Source organism: Ischnura elegans, chromosome 1 (assembly GCF_921293095.1).
Source record: "Ischnura elegans chromosome 1, ioIscEleg1.1, whole genome shotgun sequence".
Classification (NCBI taxonomy): Eukaryota; Metazoa; Arthropoda; class Insecta; order Odonata; family Coenagrionidae; genus Ischnura; species Ischnura elegans.
In genome coordinates, this window is record NC_060246.1 from 122,188,937 (window position 1) to 122,205,406 (window position 16,470).

General features: G+C 37.9%; 1 protein-coding gene across 7 annotated transcripts in view; it reads right to left on the reverse strand.

Annotated features, from left to right (window-relative positions):
- LOC124169084 (E3 ubiquitin-protein ligase UBR2) overlaps positions 1-16,470 on the reverse strand; it is a 115,407-nt gene that overhangs the window by 36,271 nt on the left and 62,666 nt on the right. For all 7 annotated transcript variants that reach the window (XM_046547612.1, XM_046547604.1, XM_046547578.1 and 4 more), the window contains 11 exons: positions 15,570-15,710; positions 15,270-15,465; positions 14,880-15,055; positions 11,464-11,618; positions 11,024-11,273; positions 10,374-10,451; positions 8,779-8,997; positions 8,391-8,480; positions 5,879-6,155; positions 970-1,183; positions 60-360 (listed from right to left, as the gene is read on the reverse strand). In XM_046547612.1, coding sequence (XP_046403568.1) covers positions 60-360; positions 970-1,183; positions 5,879-6,155; positions 8,391-8,480; positions 8,779-8,997; positions 10,374-10,451; positions 11,024-11,273; positions 11,464-11,618; positions 14,880-15,055; positions 15,270-15,465; positions 15,570-15,710 — 2,097 coding nt within the window. The remainder of the gene's footprint in view (positions 1-59; positions 361-969; positions 1,184-5,878; positions 6,156-8,390; positions 8,481-8,778; positions 8,998-10,373; positions 10,452-11,023; positions 11,274-11,463; positions 11,619-14,879; positions 15,056-15,269; positions 15,466-15,569; positions 15,711-16,470) is intronic.

Below are 16,470 nucleotides of genomic sequence, written 5' to 3' on the forward strand. Positions count from 1 at the left end.
GGTTACCAGTAATTTAAAAAGATTTTTTATCCCTTTATTTTCAACAACTGAGGAATTACCTGCTTAAATTTCCCAATAGTCCACAACAGCATATCTCTGTGGGCTTCTACCCTTTGACTGCCAACCAGTTTTTCAATTAGCTTAGGTATCCCCACTTTCTCAGCCCGCTCAGTGAAGCAGAAGAATCCAGCTACTGCATCACCAACTTCTGACATGGTATCTTCCCCAAGGGCACACTTGGCCTCAGCTTCTTTGGCCCGTTTTCGACTTCTTTCTTCTTCATGCAGTGCATAACCAATCAGATGCAGAGTCTTGTGGAGCTGAGTTTCAGAAAAACTTCTAGCTCTAAGATCAGCAGACCTAAAGGAATTCCAAAAAATAATTTTACATACAGTTATGAGGGGAACAGAACTCCTCGGACCTGGAACATACCCCATTTAAAAAGAAGATACAACATGAAAACAGGAACTAAGATGTATAGCAATCTCCAAAATAATGTTAGCTTAAGTTTTTGGCAAAAAGCAATGCTAAAAGCTAGACACTTTTTAAGATATAATGCAAGAAAAAATGCAAAAATACTCATAAAATCTTGGAAGCCTTGATGTAGACTGCCAAGTTATGTGCATAAGGCTGTGCTTCTCTAACAAAGGAATATGCAGGCTAAATAATGTACTGTTACAACTGAAAAAAAGAGTGCCACTTGAGTTCAGTAGCATTCACCCACCCACCTTACGCCCAATAAATATTTCTTCCTTCTATACACAAGCCTTGAAAACAGACTCGGGGAAAAATAAAATGTAATAGACTCTATCATTTACCAATGCAGCAAATTACACTGTCAGTAGCAACATACTACAGGGTCCAATTTTTAAGCAAATCTTAGTGAAAGCTTCATGATATCAAGAAATAAGAAATTAATTGAATTTAATACATGTAAAATATTTAAAAAATATTCCAAAGAGGTCATACCTCTGTAAAACGGTGGCCATGATATGGAGCATGAGATCACATTGAAGGAGATTGGCCAGCATAGCAAATGGAGGGGAGAGAGCAGGTGGGGCTGGAGGAGGGCAACATTCCAGCTGGCCTTTGCCCTTCCTTCTTTTTCTCTGCACTTCTTCCGACCTTGACATTTCCTCCCGGGTGTAGTGATAGAAGAACACATCATACTCATCAGCAAGTTCTGTGAAAGCATGAAGAAGGAGAAATCCATTAACATAATATCTCTCAAGAAGCATTTCTCACAGATATACATCCACAGACCACCCCTAAGCTGGTTCAATAGGTATTGGCAAGAGGTTTGAGGAACCTGTTGTTTCCTGCAAGTATACAAAATAATTAACTAAACGGAAACAAATTTGAAATAAATGGAGGAGTTGACAGGAAATAAATAAAGCACTTTAGAGCCCTAGTACTTAAAATAATAATAACACACTAAAACACTTAGGTGTGCGTTGGATAAGTAACAACACCATGGTTCAGCAGTTATTTAACTCTTCTATTGTTCTAGGGAAAAACAAAATTTCTTCACCTGTCTGCTTCAGAAAAGTATTTCCCTTACTTTATGGTTTATAGTTCACCAGGAAATAGCAACGTTCCAAGGTGATCTTCTGCGCATCACTCTGAAAGATAGCTGTCCTTCATTGATCAGGCAATCTAAACCACACACACAGCCTCTAAGTTAATTAGTTAATGGATAAAATCTACCAGTGCCAGATCCCATATGGTCATAATGAAGTTATAAACTGGGAAGTGTGAAGTAGCACCTCTATTTCTATTTTCGTGTGAGGGCCTAACTACAACATGCATAATGAACAAATAGATGTATCGAAAGGATCAAGAGCAAAAAAGTTAATTGACTGATTCAACTGTACCTGGCAATATACTTAGGGATAACATCTTTGAATAAATAATTGAACTGCTGGTACACACACCATTATTTCTTTTGGCCTGGTAATGCTTAAAACATTTAAGCATAGAAACACTCTGATTATATGAAAAAATTGTGATTGCCATGAAAATAAAATCAGAGATTTTTTCCAGCGATTATTTTTTCTCGAGCAATTTTACATTATTTTAAACTATTCACAAATTTCACAACAATTACTTTTATCGCAGATGTCCCACGTTCGCATCGCACGAATTTCATAGATTTCCACTGCATAGGTATGCTACATAGAAATATCCTAATTAACGATGCAACCCACGAAACATTTATGCAATGCATATTGCGCATATTCAGGGGACAACACTTCACAGACCAAAACTCATTCAAAACAAATTTGAAACAGTCTCAGACTCAAGCAGTGGCAGTATGTACATATACCCATGTTAGCAATATTAGCAACTGCACACTCAAAGATGAATGAATTATAAAAGAAAGCTATGTATTCCTTAGCAAAGAGAAAGATAAAAATCCTGTCCACACAGAGATGGGATATGAGGCTCCAAACACTACTGCTATCTTGGTGAATTCACCTGTCTACAAGTATGCGATCCCGTGGCATTGCGCCGGCCACTTATTCGGCCTATGCGATTGCTTTTGAGTGCTCGGGCGGGACGAGGAAAGCAGGCGGGGGGGGGGGGGGGGGGATGCCGAATGCCATGTTCAAATGGGTCATGGAGCAGACTCAACACGATGTGAGTACGCACGCGCATATTTTGTGAGTAACTCACAGGTAGTGTAGTGGTGTAGCTGCCATCTGTACTACCTGCGCTCAGGATTCTAGTCCGCCAATGCATTTAGTGCCATTTAGCATCATTCATTTGAACTTTATGCCCTTTTTCATCATCGTATATCTTGTCTAATGCACACCCTGGATATATAACCACCACCTGACACTGGACTCAAGCACTAAAAAGGTACTTTTTATCCGGATTTCTTATTTTCTACGATTTTAGGTGAATTAGCAAAAAATCACATCTAATGAGTCATAATCTATTAAAGTTAAAGCCTTCATTCTTTAATGCTGCTGACATTCATTCGATCTATCTCATTACCATTCCAAGGTTAATTGGCTTGTTTTGTCTCCTGCATATTGAATACGCATAATATTGCGCACAGTAGTAATGTCTCCACCGGAATTTGCCGTTAAATTAATTGTGGCCTTTCTCTTTGCTTCTCATTTATCAATCCTAAAATTATCGGAAATGTCTGGAATGACGTGCTTCCTCTCCTGAAGAATTAGATATGCCGTCAATGCTGTGATTTGTCTTGTTTGAAGACATCCAAAAAGACTTATTGTCATTTGAAAGCACGAAGCGCTAGTAGTTGGGGAAATGGAAGGAAGGAACAGGAAGGATAGGAGAAGGGGTGTTAATTATTAGCAGATGGATTTTTGGATATTTGGTGCTCCACTGAGCTTCAATGCCAAAAAAATCATTTCAACACACCCCCGGTTCAAGTTTATTTGTATACGATTATGTTTCGTTTTGCATGCTTCTTTCACGGCCTTTCTTGACCAATGGGCAACAGCTGTAATCAATACTAAGTGATTTTGTTGAACCTCCCTTCCCTCGGCACCTAGGTGAGGACTACAAAAGGGAGCCCACAACATGAAAAATATTGGTCAAAATGTAATTTACTTATGGTTACACCATAGCTACCCAGCACTCGGTTTGAAAACACTGTCATGATTGGTCGTGATTCGCGTTTGGACTGTTTTTAATCATGGCTACAGCTTTATAAATCAAATGAAGAAAAGGAATTTCAAAATGCCGAAAACCTAGTGTTACTGTTCATACCAGGGCAAGTGAGTTCGGCTCAGAAGGATTTTATGTGAAAGACAAAGTATTATTGTGTAAATTTTTGGATAAAAGACTTGAATCTGAAACACATGACACTTTGTTAAAGTACATCAATTGCAATACACATAAACGTGCGAAAGTAAGGGCTACAAAACGACAGCTATCTTTTTAACAGACAGTTACTCAGTCAAAGAAAGTGAAGAAGGCAGAAGGGGAGTTTGAAGTCACTTTATCTTTAAATGCTGGAATTAGTGTAGAGAAACTTGATAATCCAAAAATTTGGGAGAGGCTCTCGAAGTACATACATGATGAATAGTGGGGATTTGCTGTTTGCCGATCATATTCGCCAAGAACACATTCTGATTAAAGGGAAAAAGAAGCAGGAAGAGCTTAAATATTGTGTTATAGGTCTAAATTAATACAATGAAACTTAAATTTCAGCACTATTTAGCCAATTTAAGCTCTAGTCTCCTCACAAAAATAATTAATCGATTGAAGTGCTCACAGTGAACCCTTTCTTGCTCACTCTATACCAGCAATGCTTCAACCATTGATATATGTACCTTAAACCATTTCCTTCATTTGGTTTTATCAGAAATTTTGTACTGTTGAAATTGTATTTAATGTTATGTAAAATGCTTAAAAAAAGTATAAGAAATTGTGAAATGTGCACCAAAAAATAATACAACACCTAGAAATGTGCAAAAATTGTAACATTATAATAACACTGCCAAGATTATCTATAATACCAAAATCACATAGTTTTAAAACGAATTTTAGCAAAAAATAAAACCACTTTCATGGATCTACACCAATAGTCCTAAAAAAAAAACAATCTGAGCAATAGCTGGGTAATCATTAACCACCATGTAATTAGATAAAATTAGGCAGATTTTTATGGGGGTAAACTGGGCATGAGTGTCCATAGTAATGAACACAAAAATACTTTAAAAGAAGAAACTTGGAAAAATCACTGAAACAAAAAAATAGTCATGATAGCAATGCATATAATATACATATAATAATATAATAATACATATAATAATAATTATAGTTCATAACAAATCCATCCACATGCTGTTATGCAAAATCCACACTACGATATCAAATGATGCTGTTCTACAGAGAAAGTATTCCCGCTAGCCAGTAAAAGAAATGTAAGGTCCTTGGCTCTTTCAAGGTTCCTCTGTGGAAACTGAACTTGGTTTGGATTAAAGGAAGGATCTTTGGGTGAATTGCATAGTAAATATTGGGCCTCTGCTATTGAAAATCTAAAGCAGAGGCTTGGGTAAATATTAACCTAATAATGGACAGCCAACGAAGATTAGAGTTGAAAGGAGCATAAGATCTCGAAGAAAAATATTCTCAGAAAACCCTGGTGGCAGCTGCCGTTGGAGAATAACTTGTGTTATCATCTCTCACAAAGTTATTGAAGTCAAATTCTTAAAGTGAAAGATACGGCAGTCACGGGTGATTCAGAAATGACTTGACACTACTTGATCAAATTTAAAGCAAAAAATGTCCGGTGCCGGGATCAGAGGAGGGGAGTGAAATATTACATGAAGACAAATCACCCAACATGTGAGTCAAAGATCACAGTGCTGCAGTCACAGAATAATGCTGATGAAGAAACAATAGCGAGTAGTTTCAGTCAACTCATATTAAAATTTCAACAAATATTTTCATTGATGAACAGAAATTCAAAGAAGAGAGATTACTGTAGGCTCTACGCTATTTTTATTCACTCATCACTTCCATTATGCATTTGTGCGGTTAGTCAAATTGTTCACTAAAAAGAAAGCGATCTCAACACCAAAATAATCTTGAAAACAACTGGTGGTTATAATCATCACTGATGTTGACATGCACCATCATGAAAAAAAATTAATCAGGTAAAAAATCCTGAGCAGAAAATTTTTTATGACTTAGAATGAGCAAAAATGCATAATGTAGCTAAACAATGAATAAGGACAATTTTTACATTGTTTTTATCAGGAATAAATCAGGACCTCCAAAAATAAATGCTAAATGTGGAAAAATTTTAATCAGAAAACATTAAATCTGGATCTGACTGTATTTAAACCACACACAGCTATTTGCTAAACTAGTTATTATGAAACTCTGTGCTAACCTGGTCTCAGCTCATATACACCACGGTCACCACGTGCTGAACTTACTCCACTATTATCAGCAGGGTTTCGGCCAGCTCCTGATGCAGGTTTGAATACAGCAACCTCAGAGAGAACATCATCAAGGCATGAGGTAGATGGCTCCAATGAGCATGATCCACCATCTTCTGAGGGTAATGCCCGCCCAAGTTCCGAGTGCGCCATAGGGCGAACACACAGCTGCTGAACAACTTCTCTCCTCACCACTGACCTAGGAGTGACACCCTCACCCACACCAACCTGAAATTACAGCACCACGGAATGACACCACTGTTATTGACATTAGGTTAAGTTTACTGGCTTCAGAGTTTAATACTAACTCCTTCAAAAAGCAGGCCATTAATTACCCCCCTACTCCGGAGGAAATAATGGTTCAAAGGGACAAAAATATGATCATGATAAGATAGCTTTGGAATATAGTAGTTATGGGTAAGAAGTCAGTATTTTATTATGCATCCATAAACATCAATTAGAAGGAAAACCCTTTCTACTTCAAAAATATGCCAACAAATGTTATACTCTATCTAGATCAGGATATGGGTTAAACACTTGTTCAAAAGTGTCAAGCCGAATACCAGGAACTTGATTTTTATCTACTCTCAATTGAACAAAGAAGGTAAGCAAAATATACATGTACAGTGGAACTTGGTTAGTACGTTCCTCCTTAGTACGTTTTCCTCTTAAGTACGGCGATTTCCCTCGGTCCCGGTACCATCCGAACAAAATACAGGTAAAAGAATTTGGTTAGTACGTTTGAAAAAATTGCGCTTTCCTGGTTAGTACGCTCAATTGCTTGCCGTGACGCAACCCGCAATTCGTTCTTAAGTGTCGTCTTAAGGGTCGCAAACGTCTGAATTCATGATTTAATTTATTATTATTAGCCATTAACATTCTTCCATTCATTCCACATCTCTTTCTTCTACCGTAATTTATCCAAATGCATTTCTGAATTCTTGTGACGTGCTGAATAATAAAATGCGGCCATTTTTCGGGAATGTCTGACTATGAAAAACTGCAGCCAATAAGAAGCCCCAATTTTCCCCACCCCGAGCTTCTCACCTTATGTTGCCTTTGGAGCGCTTGGGAGTGCCCACTGCTGCGCACAAAGTTCGTGAGTGGGCAATTGTTGCTATTGCACGAGTTATCATGATGAAGAAATGAGTCTTAACGGTATTAGACAATTCCCACATTATCTAAAGCAGTACTGCTCCATAAACTCGACGTCGTGCGTATTAACTTGACTACTGTTGCGAGAGCAGACGATTCTCTAGATCTCCTCGCGAAGCTTAGCTTAAAAATACTTGATCTCGGAACGAAAGCAGACGACATTAGAAAAATTTTGAAAGTAAATTTCAACTGTTTAATATAAAATTTTCTTGTAATTACGTCGTAATCTAATAATCTTGCGTGTCATCAGTCGATATATCGATCGATTTTACAATCGAAATGGTATCATTCCAGAAGCGAATGTCTACGGCTGTTGCCGTAATTTGAAAGTCAATATAATTTTGCCCAATTTTTATGATGTTTAAAAAACCAGTTGACTTACTCCGGGTTGTTGTTATATTCTCCGAGTACGCTGTGAGAAAGAAAAATGACTTGTCTGAGCTTCACTCGTCCTCGTTCTGTAAATATATATAGGATAAATCACGGGAGATAGACGCCGTAATCATGAAATCGTCTCCGGGATGTCCATGAAAAATTGCGATTTTTAATCACATGGTATTGTTTTTCATGGTAGCGCTCATTTTCTTGATTTCAAATGTGAAAAGAGTTCAGGAAGGCGATCCTATGAGAACTACCGATAGTAATTGTAATTAAGACGACTTTTTCACTGATTGCAATAACCCCGACTGCTATTATTTACTTTCCTCGTTAGTACGTTTTCCTGGTTAGTACGTTCATTTTTCGTGGTCCCTTCAGAAACGTACTAACCAAGTTCCACTGTATTACCATCATAGTAGCGCAATGTAACTGTGCTTTATTGGAAAATAATAAAAGCAAAAGGTTTTAATCTTTATGACACAAAACACTGGAAAAACATTTGACATATAAAATATCTTTATATAACACCTAAAATTTCTCTTATAGGGTTTGTTTAAAGATTAATGCTATGCAGTATGTGATTAAATTAGTAATTTTACTAGAATTACAGAAGTGTTTACAGACACTACCCCTTGCGAAATATCCAAAAAGAAAAAAATCATCACCTTGAACAGGACAGTCGAGCAACACCTTGTCTGGTAATGTCCAAAAATATCCTCAGGGAAGAATGATGCCTCGGTAGCTTAACTGGCTTAAGCACTCAACCGGAAATCGGGGGATCTGGGTTCGTATCCCATTGAAGGCAGATGATTTTTTCTCTGTGGATCTTTCACACGATTGTGCATTGCGGGTAACTACCGTAAAAGTTATCACCATGGCTAGTCCCGGTATACTTTACACTACCCCTTATTAATACTGAAAAGTACTCACAGTCCACCTCTCCCCACAAATGGTAACCAGAAGTCCCAACATTTCCTCAACCAAAGATATTGTTTGCCGTGTACTGTCTTCTTCTGGATTCTGCAGAAAAAAGAATATAGGTACCAAAAATGGAATACAAATGAAAAAATATGCGATAGTATTCGCAATAATGTAATTCACTGACTAAAGCAAATATGTATCACTATGTAATGGAAACATAAACTTATCCCAATGACCCTCTCAAACCTGACAGGTGGAAGCATTGATAATGCAACAAAGGGCTACTAAGCACTTAGAATATAAAATTATTAAGGGGAATTTTTCCACAGTGAGAGTGGGTATTTTTTATGGGAATTGGTTTTCTTTTGCTATAAATATGAAACTTCACTGTACTTACCCTTTGGGACGTCAATTCAAATTCTGGATTGGCCCAGGAAACTAAGTTGAAGCGGTTAAGGAGATGAATGATAAACTCATTGCTCTCTAGAAGAGATGCTGCCATTTGAAGGAGTACAATATCCCTATCCAACATCTCTGAGCGGCATTTTACATTGTGGTAAAAGTAAAGCTGGCTCAATAAAGCATAACCATTTCGCCTCCACATACCAGCATGTACCTGAAAAGTTACAGAAAATGAAGTCATCAAGAGAGAAAAGTTAACTAATCGCCGATATAAATTGAAAATAGAGACAATCAAATATTTCTGAAAATAAACAGAATAACATTCAAAGAGAATAAAGGAGGAGTGAATGGGAGAGTCAGATATTACCTTCTGGAGAAACAGTAATTTCTAACAAATGTGACCTTGAATATGGCCCATCAGTGCTTGTTCTTTGAGGTCTCCCAAGTTCTTAGAAAGAGTACTGATGTTATGTTATGTCATTGCAAGATGGCATCCAAAAGTTGGGCATAAAAATTAGTGCATACCACCTTCTTGTTGAGTGCATGCATTTGTTGCTTGTATGTTTCCCCATTCCATAGTACTACTGCCAGAGTAGCATACAGGCGGTCCCCGACTTTCGCACACAATGCGTTCCCGAAAACGTGTATGAAAGTCGAATGTACGAAAGTCGAATGTACGAAAGTCGAACCATTGACTTCCATACTAATTAGGGGTTACGTTCCAAAAGAGCGTAATCTACGTACCAAAACCTTTTTTTCACGGATTTTATTTCAATTCAGTAAATTTTAATAATATATGTTAATACAATTCCTCAAATCATCTAATTTCTTTCGAAAATAGGCAGAAAATGTAAATAAAATTAAAAAAAACAAGAAATGCGTTGGCTATCGAGTGAAACTTCCTCTTGGCGTTTAAGTTGACATTCCACTTATTACGTCCACTATAAATAAAAAGACATATCAAGAAGCATAACAAAATGCAATTGTTGAACCCGCGCTCTGGATACCTTTTAATTTTTACACCAAAATTCGACATTCGGCAGGTGACATTCGTGATCGCGTATATTTTGCATGTTATTCAAAAAAGACAAAAGACAAACGGAATTCGGTTGATATTTTGTGCAATATCGTTGCTGAAGGTGAATTAAACAGCACTCAAACGAAAAAGCACAATTAGAAAGAAGATCTTACTAGTATTATTGAAAGCTATTTGATGATGTCTAGTCAACTTTTTTGAAAAATCTCTCCAATGAAGCCTTTCTTCTTCTCTTGATGAAGGAGCCTATAGCAGGCAGTCTCTCTCCCAAATAAATCACCTAGATTAGACTCAACTACCAACAATTCCCTTCATTGTATACGTTCGTATTGTTCGCATATACTGCCATTTGAAACAATTGAATGTTGGGATGCGCACTAAACATCGCAGGAATTGAAAAAAATTACATACCAACGTCCGAAAGTCCGAATTTAGCGTACGGAAGTCAAGTAAAAGGTGTCAATTTTGAACGTGAAAGTGCGAATTGTACGAAAGTCGAGGACCGCCTGTACATCTTTCATTCCTCTTAACATAAGTAATAAAAATTAATTTACCTGAGCAATCATAACTTGGCAGCGTAAAACAGGCTCCATTATTTCCACAGGTGTTGGCTTTGAGTGCAGAACAAACCTCTGTAAGATCATCATAACAAAATGTGGTTAGCTAGTTGATCACTACCATATACATTAATAAAATAATCATTTAATTTGAGGTTATGATAATTTCCTCATTTCCAATATTTTTTAAATTTTGAATTATTTCAGTATTAAGATAAAATTAAGGTAGTACATCAAAAGAAAATGATGGTAAAATATTGAAAGCACACTGTATTAACAGAAAAAGCGGTAGACTTCATCATCAAAAATTCACTTCAAATTTAAGTCATTATCCCAATGATTCAACCTGAAGGTAGGTTTTGATAGCTGAGGGCTGAGCTCAACCTAGACTAAGCCACAGCCATGTGATATTATAAATTCAGTATGGGGGGCCAGTCCCTTTTCCTGGCCCAACTCCAACTCCAAAGATTTATTTTGGAGTTTTTGTAGGGTTCACCCAGAATTTGAATGCTGGACATTTCGATCAGTAGTCAAATGCCCCACCCACCTGACTACCATGCTCCCCACATAAAGTTTATTCCAATAAAATTAGACCTAATCACAATTAATTGAATTGTCATCACAGTAGTCAAAATATTTTTACTCACATCCGGGTGAAACTCTGGGCTGTCAAAAGAGAGTCCATGCTTATGCAGATGAAGATGGAGCCCTGCCAGAAGCCTGGAGAGAGGAAGGTGAACAGACACAGGCTTTGAGGAAACATCGTACTTGATGCAAGCAGCTGAATGCTCACCAACTTCCACTGCCTCACCAACCATTACTACTCCCTTATTGTCCCCTTCTCCTGTCTGACTTCCTCCCACATTCTGAGACTCTTGTAATTTTTTCAGGGTTGCTCTGAAATACAACAAGTAAAGTAAATCCTACAGGCAAATATTAATAATAAGTATTCACAAATGATTCTAAGAAGTACGGTAATACCAAGGATTTCTTTCAAATCACATATTGGGAAATTAATGCAACTTTTATCAGAGTAGTCATAGTCAGGATCAGCTAGTCATAATGATTCATAATAAGATATCCTCACCTGTAAGCCTTTATCAGTACAACTCGATCAGTAGAACACCAATCAATGACTAGAGCCACAACATGAGCCAGCTTGAGGTGAAGGTTGAAGGCAGACTCCCAGTCCGGCTCATATTCCATATGTTGTCCAGTTTGCCGGGTCACAGCATCCATTCCCTAAGAGCAAAAAGATAGTTTTAATATGACAATGAGGAAATTCATTACCCTTTCAGCACAAAGTTAACACATACAGTAGAGGCCCGGTTTTATGAGTGCTCATAATTCCTCAGAAATTACTCGCAAAACCGAGTGCTCGTTGTATCCGAAGGCATTGAATAAACAGACCAAATCCCATTCAGTCCAGATCATTCGTATTTACAGTTTTTCTATTGTTTCCACGGTTTTTAAGGAAGTAAAACAGCGTAAGAGCCAATATCAGGCACAATCTAGTTGAGTATCAACATATTTAAAGAAAGAAACTTTTCAATTTTATTAAATAAAATTTTCAATTTTATAAAATATTAATTACCCAGTTTCGCTGATTTTATTCCCGTTCTTGTATTTTTTGATCGCCGAATTAAGTGTAAAAACAGTGTAACTAGTCTCAATCATATGTTTGGTACAAGGTGGACGTTTGTGGATAACTTTGCGAATACATTATGCCGACAATATCAGTTTTGTCAAGTTTTCGAATCTTTAACCAGTACGTCAGTTGGAAAATTGGCCGAAAGGTTCTGTGAAATATGGCATGTTTCGGTGGTCGAAGGTATTTCTCCCCATTGGAAATGAATTCAGCTTTCGTCTTTAACATCACACCATTTATGGGCAGTCCTGCAGACCTATGTAGACAAAACCACTTGAATATTCCATTTGTGGTCCCATGCCGCAAATGTTTTTGGCTGCTAAGTGTTCCTAGTTCGTTCACTACTGCACGATTTTTATCTTTCTTTAACATTGTGAACAACCTAAATGACGAGACACCAAGCCGCCTCCTGATATCAGTCTTTAAAGTCCAGCTACTTTCACACTCGTCTATAATTTAAATTTTGGTATTAAGACCAAAATATTTACGGTTCCCGGACATAATGCACTCGCGCAAACAACCTGACACAACTATGCCCCTAAGACTGAAAACATACACTCTGCCCCTCCAAGCGAGTAGGATCCACCCCTTACCCACACCCCAACTCTCCGTTGTCGTGTGATTGGGCACATTCAGTCCACGCGACGGTAGAAGTTTTTCAATCGCTCCCTTCTGCTGAATGCTGAGGTACGATCAGCCCTCTGCCTTGGATTGTGCTCAAAGGATCGGGTGCATTGAGTTCACCCCTCTATATAGTCCGGCCGCTGAGAATTGTCTGAGGACAGCCACAGCCTAGTTTGGGGTAGGGGTAAGGTTGCCAGGTAAGAAAGGGAAACACGCACGTTACTTGTAAAAAAAATATGCTTCCATGAAGAAAGGAGCCGGAAGGGACAATCCCTTGTTTTGGTTTTTCGGGCTTGTTTATTTGCTTCATATGCATGTGACAACTGTTGCATGACCAGGCGAGAGTGTGAGGTGCATTTTGGGGGCAGTGATTGGCTGCCATCCGTGCTGGTGGAGGGTTCTCCAGCCCCCCTTTTTGCTGTCATTTGACAACTCTCGCTGACCGGACTGTAGTCAGAGAGTTTTCTGGAGAGCGATTGCAATAATATAAATATTTTACTTAATGTAAAGTTAATCTTCAGTTCCACTGAAAAAAAATAGCCCTGGGCGGTTCATATGCCTACGATAAAAGCATCACATGGGAACAGATTGGCGACGACGCATGTGCTGATTCGAAAAAATTCGGAACGGAATATTATTTTTGACATAGAGTCTTATACAGGAGCTTTTAAGCATTGCCAAGAGATTCAAAGGATCTGGTGTAAGAAATAGTATTTTTAATTGTGCTCGCATAGTACATAGCCATTGAGGGTAACCCGCAGGTAAGTTAAGCCATTAGTTTAAAAAAATTTCAGGGATTGAGCAGAAGTGCATCACAGTTCTGCTGATATGATGTGAAATTTTGAATTATTAAGAATTTTGGAGAGTACGAAGAAGAGATATTGAAGATTCACTATGATTGGTCGCTAAGAAGAGGATTTCTACTATTAGCACAGTAATTCTGGTTTTACAAATTTTTTTACAATTGATTACCCGGCGGTGCTGTGTCCTCGTTCGCTAACCTAAGGTTTATTGTTACATTACCATCTTGGTGATAACTGTGATTTTTCTACATGGCAATAGCTGACCATGTCATGATCGAACTACATTTCCATGCATTTATGAAATATCGAAAAACGCATCATCGGATAGCATGCAACGGCAGGTAGTTTTCCATAAGTCGGAAGTCAAGGGTGCTGATCTAACGACGACAATGTTGCACTTTCAACTTCCATACCTCACGCTGGAAAAGATGGAGGGGGTTTCACCACTGGTTTCACTACGATGTAAGTTCCCGAGCCTAAAGGCCTGGTTACACGGTACATTAACACGTACAAGTTAATGTGCGTTTGTGTGAATGATTTTGGTGGCCCAGAACAGAACATGTATGAATGCATGAACCAAATTAGAAAATGTTCTATTTTCTGTGCATGCATTTGCACAAGTTGGGTGCATTTTGGCATTCATACATTTAGACATTAACCCGTACATGTTAATGTATCTTGTAACCAGGCCTTAAGACGTAGCCTATTACATTATTATAGCGATGAAGCCAGCCAAGGAGGATGGGGGGTGGAAGAAACTCCATCTCCCACTATTTTCTTCCTTCCATTCCCCTCCCACTGATAACTGGGCATAACAAAAGAAGAAAGTAAAATAGTAGTGTGCGGAGCATACTAAAGGCCGTAAATAAGATAAAAGTTTGGACGTAACTGGCTGTAGGTGTTGTAGATCTTACTCACATCTTGTATTTTTAGTTTGATAAACAGATAATACAAACCATAATAGATAATGCTTGCTCAGCGGTGTATCGCCCTCGAAAAATGTCTGTCGTAAAACCGAGTGTACACGGTGGAAGGAAGTTTTTGACCTCGCTACATCCGATTTATTTTACATGTAAAACATAGACCATTTGGCAGTACAAAGACTAGCATTCGCAATAACGCAATTCTCGTAAAATGCTGTACTCGTTAAACCGGGCTTCCAGTAGAGTACCAAAATTTCTTCATTTAGTATAAATCAAGTATTCACAGTTTTTTTTCGAAAATTCCTCAGGAAATTTCCATTCGCCTTGACCGAGATCTCGATCGGTGAATTGAGGCAAGGTATTGATTGGAGCACATTGTAATTCCTCTAAATAATGACAACTATACAGACAACCTTTCCTTGATAATATACAAAAACTCATTGGAATAGCAAAAAATTAAAAACATAGCTTATGGCAAGTGAAGAAGTACCATAACCAGCCATACCTGTAACATTGTCAGAAGAGATAGCAAGAGGGAAAATCCTTGAAGAAATCCTTTCCTGAGAGCATCTGTCCATGTCGTTGGAACTGATGTCAGAAGGTATCGCAGATCATAGAGAATATACTGTGCCCTCTTGAATGTGGCATTTGGAGCATTTCGTTCAAATTCCAGTTTTCCTTCTGTAAGACAAAATACTAACTTTAAAATTGATCAAACATTAAACATAAAAATGGATACCAGGAAAAAGTACATTAAAACTAATTTGACTCCAAATGAAGCAAAGAGAATCATAGAAAATAACTAAATTTCCCAGCACATAAATACGTATGTACAAGTAACACAGAGTCAATTGGCAAAGGAAAAATATCAAGTAAATAACTCTAAGCTACTGACCTCTATTGCATTTTGGAGCACATTCAGAGAGAAATGTATTTATTAGAGGATACAAAGCATCCGAGTGAGCTATCAGTGACCGTGCAAGGCTTGGAACAGTATAAATCTGGACAGATAAGGATGCCACTGAGAAAGAATGCTCGTGGTCATCTCTAATGAAATCCTTCAGCACATTTCCGTAATGCTTCGTAAATACCTACAAAATAATAAACACATGGAAGAGAATCAAATCATTCGTAAGTAAAGAACTGATGGAAGAAGTCACAAGGAAGGTGATCAAGGTAAACAGGTATTACTGACCTGAGCAAATAATTTTTTGCTTGAGTACTCCATTAGCATTCCTGTGATGAAAAGGTAGTGCCAATGAGAACGAGCAGATTTCCAAAGGAAACAATCTCGCCTCAATATACCTTCCAGAATAGAGAGTTCTGTTGAGTCAGTCTGAAAAAAATGTAGAACTGCACAGTAATTTAACAGATAACAAGATAACATAAATGCTGTCCATAGTTTAATATGGCATGTTCTATCTTTTCAGCAATTTTTTGGTAACAGTGTCCATTTATAGAAATGCCAATTTTTGTCAGATCTTCACCAAATTTAGAATCTATAACTTATTTCACATTCAAAACAATCCTAGGGATGGGAGAAAGCACTGTGACTACAATGACAATATGATAAATATGGTATATATCTTGATTTCCGATGGATAACTTTTATGCTGCAGCAGCCATCATGAATGACAAAAGAAGACTGACAACAATGCCAGAAGATGATAAAGTGGGTTGCATTTGGGTTGAGTAAGGGCATTATGCTTGTATATAGCGATCAGCAACAAAACAGCATTATGACGAAGTGGGTTGGGTTTGGATTGAGTCAGGGCATAGTGTTCGTATAAAGGACACTAATTTGTGCAGAAAGGTTTCTCAGGCTTTCTACCAGGTGATTTGCTCCATGTTCCACTTGCATTTCATCCTAAGGGGATCTTCTGAATTTGTTCTTCTGAATTAGATATAATCCCAGCTGGATACCTGATTTTAATCCAAACTAAGCGGACAGGCTGGTAACTTAATGCATGGGGGATAGAAATAACATAATTTCCCACTCTTTCCTTACCTTTCCGATGGATTTCACTTAGCAACATTTTGTTTTCCATCGTCTTTTGTTATCTAGGATGGCTGCTGCAACGTAAAAGCTGTCCATC